At 40.3% G+C, this 14,437-nt stretch overlaps 1 protein-coding gene across 2 annotated transcripts in view; it reads right to left on the minus strand.

Annotated features, from left to right (window-relative positions):
* Positions 1-43: 43 nt before the first annotated feature.
* marchf8 (membrane-associated ring finger (C3HC4) 8) overlaps positions 44-14,437 on the minus strand; it is a 92,018-nt gene continuing 77,624 nt past the window's right edge. The window contains exons 6-9 of one of the 2 annotated variants that reach the window (XM_019366474.2): positions 9,848-10,028; positions 7,686-7,821; positions 5,290-5,304; positions 643-3,384 (exon numbers count right to left, since the gene is read on the minus strand). In XM_019366474.2, coding sequence (XP_019222019.1) covers positions 3,080-3,384; positions 5,290-5,304; positions 7,686-7,821; positions 9,848-10,028 — 637 coding nt within the window. In that variant the 3' untranslated portion in view covers positions 643-3,079. Of the gene's footprint in view, positions 3,385-5,289; positions 5,305-7,685; positions 7,822-9,847; positions 10,029-14,437 lie in introns of both variants that reach the window. The other variant, XM_003451925.5, reaches the window with a different exon arrangement.

Genomic DNA, 14,437 nt, shown 5'->3' on the forward strand with positions numbered 1-14,437 from the left:
TCCCTGCTCATTTTTTTAAAAGTCACAAAGTTTTAAAAGTCACTTAATTTTTTATTTGGTTGTTCTTTTAATTACTACATATTTTGTTCAAACGTGGGAAATTAACTGAAAGCACATCAACATTTTTCATAAAAACAAAAATGTACATTTTACCAAATTCTTTACAGTTACTATTTCAAAGCAAATTCACAGACAGACTCGCGGAATGGTATAAGACAGGGGAACAGTCATATATGTTCAAGTCCAGTCAGTAGTAAACAAATGTAGCTTTTATGCAAGTTACACTAGTCCCAGACATGATCGAATTTTAGTCACCAGGTAATCAACAGACAGCCTAAAATACTGAGGCTGAGAAGAGTCCGTGGGATTATGGACATAAAGGGTGAGAGACGCAAAGACAGCAAAGAGGATAAGACGCTCAGAGAGGAAACAATCCAAAGCCATCACATCAATCTTCATCAGAACTACAACAAAACTTCTCTCAGATTTCATCGAAGGAGCCAGCTCCTATGGGGAGAAAGTAAAAAGACAGCAACAACCTAAAGCCCATTTTAATGATCCATCTCATCAACTCCAAATTAATAATTTATCTTCAAACTTAATGCTTTGGTTACCCAACTAAAAACAAGACACCACAATCAATTTAAAAACTAAAAAAGGACTGAAGCTTGGAGCAACTCTATTATCTGAGTGACTACATGCAAAACAAGGTCTGAAAATTATTTTCTTCTATTAGTGTCTGGGAAGAAAAATTAAGTGTAAGTTGCATAAAAATCACTAATGAAAGGGTCTTTTTTGTGTAAATGAACAAAAATATGCTGTTTTCTGTTAAAAATAAATACAACACAATATAAAGAAAGTAATTTTCTATCCAGAGGACATCCTGGACTTTAAACACCGGTACATAATTGCAGAACAGAACAACAACAAAAGGGTAATTGCACTTTTTAAAAAATAAAATCTGTCTAATTGCACTGAGCCTCCCGGGTACTGAAGAATCTGAGATGGTTCTCATTACTAGGTCTTAATCCAACTTGACACACAACAAGTCCCTCGGCTCATTTATGTATTAAAATTATATTAAACTCCAGATCTCAAGTCTCCATGGGGCATATACATAAATACAGTATGCAAAAAAACAAAACAAAACCCCCCCAAAGCGCTTTATTGCTGCTGCTGAGCAGTAATTGTCAGGTACGTTGTTGGACCATCATTGTTCACAGACAGTATACTGGTATCAAATACAGTTTTTTAAAAATGTGTGTGTTGCTGGAATGGCTGTAAGGCTCAACATGAGCCTGGGCATTGCTGTGCTCTCACACTTACAATGACTGTGAGCCCGCCGCCCCGCCCCCCCCACAACCCCACCCAAAAACAGAAAAAACACCCACTTCGACCTGAGAAATCAACCGCTGCCCATCTCAGGCTGCACCTTCACTTTAACACCAGCAGGTGGCGGCACAGTCAGCTCCTCAATAAGCAATGATGCATATTGACTCTGTCACAGCCATAAATAAGTGACTGTATTGCATTGATTTTATTGTGTTTCTGAACGTAATGACCAGCAGTGAAATGTTACACTGACTTTAAAGTCATTCTTAATGCTTAACTGTGGAGTAAACGTGGGAAAAAAGTGTTTTTAAGCCAGAAATCAGTTGGCTGTCTTGTGATCGAATACTAAAGTAGACCAACATGTAAGAGAGCGAAAACAAATAAAATACACTTAAACCGAGTGCTCATCTGAAATGCTCACTAAAAATCCTTAAGCTTGCTTAAGTAAGTAAAAACTTAAGTGTAGCTGGATTGTAAATGTGCAAAAAACAGGGTCGGTTGGAGCTAAGGAATGTTTCTTTTTTGTAGTTAAAACTTTTGGTTAAAGTTCAATGGACAAACTGAAAGTAGGCAGCTGTGGATTCCTCGAGGCTTGTCCCATGGCTAAGCAAGCGAATTAACATGTTAAAAACAGCACACTGTAAATACCTTGTCATTCGCATGATTTAAAAAAAACAAACAAAGAAAACAAAACACAAGCGCGACGTTGTTTATGTCCGAAGGGCCTCATTATGATCAAGACAAAGCGCAATTTCCTGTGACCAGTAAAAAAATGATTTTTTTTTTTATTACATTTTATAAATTTTTTGAAATCATTTTTAAAAAGATTACATTCTCAAAGCCTTCAGAAAGTTCACGATGGGGTACAGAAGTCAAGTGGCTAGATTTTCCATCAACTGAATCTGAGTTATGTAACTGACATCACGCAAATGATTCATTTTTTTTTAACCCCAAATCCTTTTAGTCATCCACAGGAGGGTTTAATCTTTAACCATATGTTGCACTTGAAGAAAAGTTTGTTTGCACTCCCCCATTTACAACGTACAAGATACAAGAAAAAAAGAGGGGGCAATGAGAAGAAGGGGTGGGATGTGCTTTGGGGACTAAAAAATAAAAAGTGCTTTGATGCATCTTTGGATCCAGGTCTCGCTGGATCCAGACCGGCGTGGAGCTCACAGACCGCAGAGATGGCAGTATCTGGAATGTTCCAGAGATCTTGATGCATGGCGCTACATACTGATCCACGGCAGGTTAGCCCGACACTCACAGGAGGTAAAAAAAGAACAAATCGATCAAAACCCACAAACAAACCACACATCGGGGACGTGTAGACCTCCAGAGCCTTTTGCAAGTCCATTCTTTTCAGTCCAGCTCTCCCGGAGGTGTACATTAAAGAGTCTGTGTATGTGTGTGCGTGTGTGTGTATGTGTATACAGAGTGGTTTGCACCAGGCCTCTTCCAACATTTACAGAAGTCAGTGTTCCTGGGAAAGGAAAAGATGCCAGACTGAGGATGGAGGGTGCAGGTGGAGGGAGGAATACAGTGTGCAGAGGGAAACTCATGGCCTCTCTGTCTTTGTGGATGGAGTTTAGGGAGTATAAGGAGATAGTGGAGGACGTGGGTCATTCTGGCTTCGGGGAAAAGGGTACGGTTGTTCCTCAGTGACCGATCATGACTGTTCCTCTCCTCTGCGGGCCTGTTTGGGTGTGGAGTATGTGCACGACAACCAATGGCACGGACTCTGGTGTCAGACATGAAGCACCTCCATACTGTAGTCCTCTGTTTCTGTGTACTGGGAGGAGTTTGTGTCTGACAGGTTGGGGGCCAGAGCCTCTTTGTTCTCCAGACTCGGCTCCATTAGGGGGGGCTTCTCCAGTGGATACTTTTTATATGTCTCTGGACGGTTCTGCACATATATGACCCGGTTATACGCCTTGAGTCTCCTCCATAGATGGATGTAGACTTTGCACTGGACGTACATGAAAACCAGTCCACCTGTAAATCCGATGGCCACCACCACAAGCTTGGTCCAGAAAGGCCATTCCAGGATTCCTGAGGAACAGAGAACAGACAAAAAAATAAATACATAAATAACAACAAGTGGACAAGTAAAACACAGAGAAGACTGCAAAAAACAAAAAGCAGATGCACTTTATATATGTTCAAGTGTAGGAGATCTGAATAAAACACAGAGAGAAGGACTGGTTTATAAGCTGCTGCAAATTCATCACATTTCAGTGAATCGTTCAACAGATCATCCTTCAACTAGAATATGCATTAGCAGTGAGGAAATCCGCTGCAGGAAACTATGTCTCCCATTCCTCCATACTGCAAATGGACACTATTATTACAAACTGCCCAGTGTGCTCTACTTTTTCAAACAAGATCTTTGTTTAAAACTCAAATTTGTACAGGATTAAAGTCAAAGTCCTGAGCATGGAGAGACGCATGAGATAGCGAGCATCCTGTCATATTTCTATGGTAATGCAATGTGGGTGGGGCCATTAAATGGAATAAAAGTCAATTATTAAGTTTTCAGATATGCTATATTGTTTGCATTGTGGCAGCTGACACTAACATTTAGTTTATTGTGTGCATTAATTTATACACTGCTCAAAGATGTGAAGGAAATTAAGGAAGCAGAAACCACTGTGATTTCACTTATTCTGGCATAAACGAAACTAACAGGTGCAATGGAGAGGCAACAACAAACAAGACAACCCCCCAAAAAGGGGAAGCATGAGTAGCCTACTAGTTGTTACACTGCTTCTCAGAAAAAGGTGCAAATACTGGATGTGCTGCTGGGTTGAAGCCCTTCTGCGGCCCTGTCCAGCTCTCCTTGTGCAATGGCTCATCTCCTCCACACCGTTGAGACTTCAGTTGTTGGATATTTAAGTAACTAAATGATCTGAAATTCTTATCTGGTTCTACAACCTACAAACATCTCTCAGCTGACTGCTTTTTAGAAACTCTCTTACATTATGAACATCAGTATAGTGATCTGAAATATAAGCTATGAAAGTGATATCCATAATACCCATCCCTACTGCAGTGCAGACTTTTCACAATTTACAGACATGGTGTTCAAAATTGAATTGCCCAATTAGACGAACACAGAAACAAAGAAACAGGGGAATAAATGGTGGCACCCTGCTGCAACATTTCTACTTCATGTTAGGCTGGGAGCCTTTGGTACAAAAAATGAACAAACAAATGACTCTTTTAAAAGTGGAAACACTGCAAAAAAGGTGCATCTGTCTATGCAAAACGCTTAGCATTGATGTGATATGCAGTTAATTAGGCAAAGTACATTTCCATGACTTCAGGGGCAATTACAACATCCCTGCAAAAAGCAGAAATCAAAGAAGAGGCAAAAAATTAGCAATTTCTGGGACATATAAATATTTGTAATACGCCTCATGCTCTCTAAAACAAATACTAAGAGGCAGTGAAAGTATTCAAAAATACCCGAAACCCATCCGTTTCTTCATATTGGCTAACATAACAGCTAGTTTAAGATATAAAAGTGCCTCATATGAGGAATGCCAATTCAAAGAAGGCAAACATAATATAACCAGTGTGGTATTAACTATGCTGGACAGAGATGTCAGGAGCTTTCTATCTAGCATTATGAGAGGAGATTAATGTGTCATTTGTTGTGTGAGAAGATGTCAGCGAGGTTCGTTTTAATCAAAGCCCTCAGCCACAAAGTATAACACAGAAAATACATCACAGCATGCTCCTCAGCTTTGTCTGTCTGTGTTCATTAGGCGGAAACATTCAGGGAGGTGGTGTGAATATAACCAGCCTTAAAGGATGAAGTACGATTATTTCTACTCGGAAATCAAAGAAGAAAAGGGAAAGAAACGGACGTAAAGAGCGGCTGAAAAAAGGACTTGGTACAGAAAGGGAGAAGACACAATGTGAAAGTCAAAAGGTCAAAGTTGAAATGTTTACCTGGGACTCTTCCGGCTGCATGGGTAAAGAGTGTAAGTATCATGTATTACAAAAGACACACAAACAGATTGAAAGAAAAGGCAGAAATTAAAAACGATGTCAAATATTACATTTACATAATTTCATCATGCAATCAAACATCAGCTCTGTTCCCCAATCATACATGGAGAACAAACGTCAAGATGTTTGCATTCATCTCTCCTTTTATCTCGAGAGCAAATCTAGAAGAAAAATAAATGACCGTGGTTCTGTGAGGCAGCAGACAAGCAGGACTATTTGGCATCACCATGGTGACTGGACCTGACAGCCCTCAGGGACTGTAGCAAGTCTGAATCATCAGGTTGGGCTTAACAGGCACAGCCTGCTCTTCCATCTGTACACAGTTTTGAAAGTGCCAAATATGCCAGGGAGGGATGAGTAGCAGCAGAGGTAGTGCCAGCTGATGCTACAACAAGTCACCATTATAGGAGCATTCTCCATTTTTATCCCTGATGATGGGAGCCCAAAGTGGATGCCCACTTTTTATGGCTGTAAGAAGCAGCCCAGGGAGCCAGTGTTATTTTCCTCTTATTCTGAGATTTCAATGAAAAACCATAAAGCCCCACTTATTGGACATTTTTACTATAGCCAGCAGCAGGTACCAGTTTGGCACACACATAAAATTGGAAAAAGCTAGAGGCAAAATCTGAAATATTGCGATGGAAGAAAGCAGTCACCCTTTTCAATAAATATAAAAATGTAAACGTAAATGCTGTGCTCAGAAAACTGCACAGCTTGAAGGAATTGTATTTCATGAGGAGATCAATACCACTCATGTCTGTAAGCTACATAAAGCATGAGTGCCCAGTTAGCTTAGCTCAAAAGTAACAAAATCACGCTATAAGCACAACAAACTCACTTATTTGTTTGTCATTTTGATGTGTTCAGATTAACGGTCCCTTTTGAGCTTTCCTGAGAGTCCCCAAAATATGCTGTGCCCATTCATGAACAGTCCAGCACTCATTACATATTTTTTGATGTGCTCGTCAAACACGAGTAAAAACCAGGCACATTTTTTATTAACATTTGGATATAGCCATTTCCAGTCTAAAATATCAGAATAATAAATTATCTAATTCCATAGACTGTATATAAAAGAAGGCTGTAGCTACCAGGTCTGAAGCGGAAGCCCTTTGAATATGCAAAAAACCTACAATAAAGACTGAATTAAGCAAATGTAGACAGACGGATGTGCTTCATAATGATAAATAAGCAGGCCTCCAAATCCTCCTACATGATCCGGAATTGGACACAGCCTAAAAGTTTTTATCTATTTCAAATATTATGATGTCATCATGTTATCTGGCACCTCCTAGCAACGGGCTAAAGTCACTTGTTTATGTACCTATGACACCTCGTTTTCATTTTACATCCATTAAAAAAAAAAATTATACTTCTAAAAGTTGACTTATACGTGGCATATTATAACGTCATCATGTTGCCAAGCAACCAGCCACCAATGGGATAAAAATCAGCCATTTAAAGTGTCACATCATTCTCATTTTACCAACAACAATATGGACAGGCCAAACAATACTGTAGCATGGGTCTATATTAGTATTTAAAGAAAAATATGTATGAGCTATGAAAAATAAGGACAACGCACAAGTGGCGTCTTTCTAGTGGCCGACAGTGGTCGATTCCTGCGTTTGGAAAAAAGAAGTTCATAAGAAAAATCACCCTACGGTAAATCCTTTCCTTATCCACGTCACTTCAGTGACGTAAAGCATTGCGTGTGATGTGTAGTCAGCTGTTGCATCCAATTTTTTGCCACAAACATGCATGTGCCAAACTGATACTAACTGCTGCTGTCACACAGCTGTCATACCACTCACATCACACATATATGCTAAAAAATTCCAGACTTTGCACACTATTCCTGTCTGGTTATTTTGCTGAGAACAGTTTTTCTTTTACAGTCAGATTAACCACAAACTGACCTTCGACACACAAAAACAGCATCATTTAAAAAAATTGCCTCACTTTGCTAAAACAATCTCTGAAAGTGTCAAAGAATGAGATGAATTTTTTAACTACGCCTCTGGAATCAAAGTGAACTTAAAGCACAGGGAAACTCTTCTAAGCATTTATTCAGCCCCAGCTGTAACTTTGATTCCCATTGAGTCTCTGCCTGTCAGTTAACGCCCACATATATACCAGTCTTAAAGCGTATTTTACACTAACTGTAAACACACCATTGAGATAACTCTACAGTTATACAGATTTTATGTTAAGTGCTAGTAACAACTTGGAGACAATTGTGGATGAATAGATAACATCCAGAACAAACATGTACCACAGACGATGTTGTATTAATGTTTTAGTGTTTGTTTGTGTGCGTGAGTGTCAGTGCTGACCTGATTTGATTTCCTCTGCTGTTCTGTCGATGAGCACGTAGAGGGACCACACCACACAGGTGATGGCGATGATGTGGAAGGTGACTGAACACATGATCTTCCTTCTCTCGCTCGCTGTCATCTGTAGTTTCTCCCACTGCCAAAGATGGAAGACTTTTGAGCATATTCACACACATTTAAAAAAATCAAAATTAAAAAAGGAACATGCTTTCAAACTAAGCAGAACCTCTATGGCTCAAAACTGAAGCCGAAGAGCAAATTCCTCTAACGGCCAGTCGAAACTGACTCCAAAGTGAGCCAAACCCATAAAACTCCTACACTGAAATGCCAAATTTCAGTCATAAAAACATGTTTCCATTCTGCTACAAAAACTGTTTTCATCTCTACAGTCAGTTTGTCTGAGATGTTCATGTTCCAGCTTTGGTTAGTGAAATTCTATTTCACTGTTAGTTAGCACCAGTTAGCAGATATATGCGTCTCTGTATTGCACCTCCACAACTGATCAATGCAGCCTGCTAAAAAGGCTTGCTAGCATAAGATGACAGCATTCCACCCTTTGATCTAAATATACAAAACAACAAACAACCACAAAAAAAACAGGACGGCAGCCTTAATGGCAAAGTTAAGGGAGGTCAAGGTGGCGTCATCCATCTTTTATATACAGTTTATGTTTGAAACACTAAAATCAGGATGGTAACCTCCTTATGGTTAGAAACAAGTGGTTGCCCAGAGCTTTATCATGTAACACCTTTAACTTCTGGGCGAAGAAATGTTGACAAGGCAACTCGTCTCCCAACAATCACGATCTAACCGCAATCACAGACTGGTGAAGGTTTGCAAATCACTGCTATATTATTTATAATCCGAGTCGGTCTGCATGGATGAGCATAACTCGTCTGAAACTGATCACTCAGCAGCAGGGGACTCGACTCAACTGGTTTTATTCTGGTTATACCCCTTTATAACAGCAAGACACAGTTTGTGGAGGAATTTCTGTTTCAGATCTAAGCAATTTTGGTTGGATTCTAAGTTAATATCAATTTCTGTGTATGTAGACAGCAGCAGATTTGTCATGGTTAATTGCTGTGTTAATACGTAGAGATTGCATGCAATAGCCATCTTGATCCCATTCAACGGCAACCTGATAACAGGTTGCTTATTGGTGTTTTATCACTTCGAAGATGGCAACTGACTGCAAGTGGTTGCCGACCTGGTCCCCATCTTCAGAGAAACCATTTCGAAAGCCACAAGATTGCAAGTTCATTGCACACAATTGCAATAAGTTTTAGTTGTGCTGCAGTCTTCACCTACTGTTTTTCCCAGATGTGACGGTACCATAAAGGCCTTTTTTATTCAGCTCCTGTCACCAAAATCCAGTGTTACACAATGCTTCTTGGCAGGGTTAATGAGATAGAGAAGAGCATGGCATGCAGCATCCAGGTGATGTACCCTGCTACCTGCCAGGAAGCTCAGATAACTGTGGAGCACCTGGTCAGTCATTGGCTGCACTAAAATAAATGCCAGAAATCTGCCCAGCACTAAAAATAAATCATATAATATCTGTACTGTCAGATAGCTTTGTGCAAGTTTTCCAAACATCCAAATCCATAATAATGAATTCAGTGATGAATAATTGCAGGGTCGCTTTAATAAGACGCGGGTGTTGCCGAACAACATGACATCAAGCACTCTTTAATAAAAACTTTCATACTGACAACAACATCCGCCTCTCATCTCAAATTTCCTTGTGCACTCACACATGAACAACTTCAATATTCACCCATGGGATTCGGAAGCTATTAACAGCGGAGCATTTGTTTAAGGCCTTTTGTGCAGCTAATGAAGGGTGGAGGAATTTTAATTAGAGTGTCCTGCTATCTTCAGGCCACAGTGATTGATAAGAGCCTTTCAGGAACGTGGACTGCCTCTAAACCACTGAAAGGGATCACAACCACCCGGACAAGTGGTTTGCTTATGAAAACGGCTTATTGTGCTCTTGTGTCTGGACAACAAGACTGGAGATAGGTTTTTGGCATTTTTCGCTTCACAACAAAGGAGTGATGTGAGCTAAGTTAGGGTCTTGTTCCATCTCTGCGTCCTGACTTTATTAACTGAGACTGAACTGCTTAACAGCCAAATATGCACACACCTAACCAGCTTACCTTGCGCAGTGGTTTGAGTTTAGTCTCCATGATGAACTCGTATTTACACAGCTCACAGCAACGAGTGTCAGAGCTCTTGATCCACTGCTGTAGACAGGACTGGTGGACAAAGCGCAAGCTCCCTGTGCAGTGGCATGGTGTGATCAGAGCGCTCTCGTCATCCCCTTCGCAGTGACAAATCCTGCAGGAGGCAGAGAATACAGTCAACACTAAGCTACAGGCTAGACAGCTAGCAACAGGAGCAAGATGGGAGAGAGGGGAAAGATCAAAAAGGGAAAAGTTGGCAGGCGAAGGCGACACACATTTCTCCAAATCTGAGAAAACTTGGGAGTTGTGTAATATAAGACTGCACATCAGCAAAGCTGGAGTGGCATCACCAAGAGCACAATATGCAACTAATTTTTCCACACCTACAACAGCTTTAAGTAAACAGGTGAGAATATGATTTCACAAACAGAGAAAACAAAATTAACACCCTTGTCACAGCAGACAATACATGTCCCACATGAGTAAACCCAATCAAGACAAACTAAATTGATTCATTTGCAAGTCCAAACAACATTTTGAGAAACTGATCTCCTGCGTTCTTTTGTGTTTCTGTGCAAAATTGAACACTTTTAATGTCATTTCACTCTGTAGCTGTACAGCACTGAGTTTCAGTCTCAGATAAGATTTAATAAATGTTATAAATATGTGAGTTTTTTAATTACTGTAACACAGTCCATGACAAATACGTCTGTTTGTGTATCGCTGCAATGCACTGCTATGAACTCTGTGATGAAGGCTGAAGTGCCTTGGAGTTGTTGCACTTTTAACACCCAGCAAATGTTGGCCAAAAAATAACCACATGGACACGATATTCGTTAAAAATACTACAGGATGTAGCTGTATTCTCTTTAACAGGTGTTTGTGATGCTGTGTCCAGTCCCCGTAGATGCCTGGAAAGCCTCGAATACAGACACCGACAGCTGGAACATTCGATTAGGCGTCTGTTGCCTCTAATGACTGCTGGACAGGCTGTTGTCAGTGAGAGGAACCAATCACTTCTCCAATAGACTGACTTGAAGGAGTCCACCACTCCAACATCACACACATCAGACGCTGTCTGACAGGATGGAGGATGTTGGTCTGCGTTGCCAGACATCCACACTAAGGAGGAGTATATTTGTCCGAATCTTTCCACTCAGTGTAAGGCAGATTGATGGGCAGTCTGAGCAAATCTCCAGACTATGTGGACACTTTCACCTGCACGATAGTCAGGATCTGTCAGTTTTAGTGGTGAGAGGACAAAGTGAGGGGTTAGAGGAGGTTACATCACACGCCATGCCTTACTTGAGAAAGTAGAAAATTATTATGATCTTAGACTTCAATGTCAGGACATCGACTTTGTTGTGGTTTTTCAGATGACAGTCCTCAGTGAATAACCAATAATCACCAAAATCAAGCTGCTTGTTAGACCACAACATGACATTGATTAAAAGTCAGACTGATGTCTTTCTCTAGACTACCAGGGTGCCCGATAAAGGGGTTAAAGGTGTTGTGTTGTAGTTTAAAAAGCAAATAATACCTTAAATGGGTACAGAATACACAAAGGAGGGCACATGTTCTACTAATCTATTTTTCAAATACATTTTGTTCCCTACAGATTTCACAGGCAGTAAGATCAATAATCCAGGAACGCCTTCTGTGATGCTTTCTTCTCCTGAGTGGGTTGCGAGGAGCAATGGCATGTCTTTATGGGCTGGAAGATGCAAGCAAACAAAGCGTGGAGAAGACGAGGTGGAGGAGGAGGAGGCGGAGGGAGCCGGGTGTTCAGATGGGATTGTCTTTATCCTGGTTCATGGAAGGATAACAACATGAAGGAACACATGCACGCCCACGTATGCGTTCACACATGTTGGTAAAGGGAGCACATGAGATGACGTCTGTTTCTAGACTTTGCTGAACTGACCAGAGTGTTACAAGATTAAAAGACAAAGTGAACAAAGGTGGATAAAAATAGGTCATATCCAAAGGAGGTGGAAGAAGTGGAATAAGGACTGGGGGATTAAAGGAGAGGCAAGACACAATCACTAGAAGAAGTTTTTCTTTTTTTTTGATTATGGATAGACTGCTTTGTTTGTGTTCATTTGCATGCATAACAAGATGATGAACTGCAGATTCTCATCCCACACATACTGTATTTCTATTTCAATTTAAAAACGAAAAGCCAGAGGAAGTAGATCATTTGGTGCTTATATCAACGATTTCTGCCTGCTGAAATAAACAGATCTGACAAATTATTCTCTTTATGTAGGAGGAGATAACCACAGAAAAATCCCAACACCTCCGCACGGAGTTGCGGTGGAAATGCAGCGATCGGTAAACAACACGAGCGGATGAGGGCGGAGGAATCTTTCACTGAGACATTCAGGGAACTTTCACCTGATTTCGCAACAGGCTGAACCGCCTCGGAACTACTTTAAAGACAAGAAATCTCACAAATAAGGCACGCAACATTCACCTTAGTCATTTAACACGAGGCGCATCCATATATTCCAACAGATTAACATAATAACCCCGGCACCGGCGTGGAAATTTGCAGGTAAATTAACTTTTTGTCAGCAGCGGCACATTCCGTGCGCTGTTAGGCGTGGGACGTTAAAATTTAATTTGCATCACTTGCATCCACAACACACCCTGTTTGACGGTAATTTTAAGATGGCAGAGGCGCCGTACGAGTATGACAACATTAAAATGTGAGAAGCAAACAGAGTCAGGAAATCACAAGCCCCAGAAGCTGAGAGGGAAACGAGCTCAAATGCCTGCCGAAGCATTCGCGTTCTTCCTGTTTCTTTTTTTTTTTGGCTTCCTCATAATTTTCTCTGGTGGCATGAAGCCAGTTTTTTGCACTCCACACTCCCTCGTCGTGTTGCTTAAAGACTGCCCTCCCTCCAGTTATTCCTCATTCTGCCCTCATCCAGAAATGTATGTGTACGTTTTTTTCAAATGAATTTTAACACCACTAATCTGCCTTCTCTTGCTTTTCTGCTGAATAGATTTTCATGTGGAAGATATGTGCGGCATCTGAAGTATTTGCCTCTCAGACTGTTTTCAGTCTGCGCAGTTTAAGCGCTGCCAGAGACTGGCTGATCAGTGATCAATTTAGTGGCTTTAGTGGCTAAGCAATCTCTCTGTCTCCTTTCATTTTTCTTTCTCCTTTCTTGTCTCTGATCATTTAAGAGGTTACTCGTTTGTCTTCGCATGAGCACGCTTGCCTTCAAAGAGAATATTAAATTTGCTGAGAAGACATTTAACTGTTGGAGGAAGGTTAAGGAATTACACAGACTCTAGCTGTTTTATGCTGTCAGATTTAAAAGCTTAAAAGCTACCCTGTAATGCTGTTTTTTGAACATTAGAGCCACTGCGGCTCAATGTGTTTTGAATTTCCTGCAAATTAAAACTGAGTCATTAAACCCTACATTTAGTTGTTTATAGATTAAGTAAAACTTGCATAAATTTTTTTAAAATCGATGCCAACTATTTGAAAATCATTGCATATTCTTGCTAAACCGACAAATATGCATTCAGTAACGCATATGTATCAAAGTAAAGAAACAAAACCTGGAGAAAATATAAACTTGAGTACAATCGCTGTGATTTAGTTATGAGGCTGGTCATGGTTAAAGAAAAAAAAAAGATAAGGCCAATACAGGCTCTGGGGGTTCAGGCCCATCTGAAAAGGTCACTGTGCTCCCTCGGCTGAATTCTGCTGACACACTTTCAAAGCTGTAAGTGAAATTAAATCCTACAATTTGGTAATGAAAAGGTTGTACACCCACATTACAGATATCGCAGTAACAACCAAGCGCTGGGAGCTTAGTGCACCTGCAGCAAATGCCGCAGCATGACTGCGAAGGACTGACTTTGGAGTATACACCCCTCATTTAAAGTCTGATCCCGCTCAAAACTGCACACAAACAGAAATGTGTTGACAAGATTTTGTGCTTACACTCTGTGACTCCCCACTGTTCTGATGCGTGTGATGAGTTCAATAATCCACTTCTGCACGCAGATAAAATGTCTCCCTTTTTGTAAACTATGCCACCAAAACCAGATATTTTTGCACTTCTGTATCTGAATGAGAATCAGATTTATTGACCAATTATGTGTACGCATACAAGGAATTGGGCTCCAGCTGTTTCTTTGCTCTCAGTGCACGCAGCAACAGACAGCACTGAAAACAACATAGCATAGAAAATAACAACACATGAAGCTTATTTATGGTGCAGAGTGTGACGATGTTGGAATAAAGTTTGGATTAAATAAATGAGGGATACTAGTTACTATATGTTTGACCTCTTTTCCTGCAATACAGTTAAAACTCATCTCAAACGATGGCTAAAAGGGGATCAGATTACTGATCGTTAATTTTACAAATAATATCTATCAACTTTAATGTTGTAAGTTTTTACATTTACATGTTTTGTTTTTTCTTATTTTGCTATAATTTGATGTATTTGTTGTCTGGACTACATTGTTTGACATTGTCTGATGGTCTGCTTAATTCCTTATTTATTGTTTTTTGTCTGACCTGCCAGCGACTACAGA

Source organism: Oreochromis niloticus, linkage group LG13 (assembly GCF_001858045.2).
Source record: "Oreochromis niloticus isolate F11D_XX linkage group LG13, O_niloticus_UMD_NMBU, whole genome shotgun sequence".
Lineage (NCBI taxonomy): Eukaryota > Metazoa > Chordata > Actinopteri > Cichliformes > Cichlidae > Oreochromis > Oreochromis niloticus.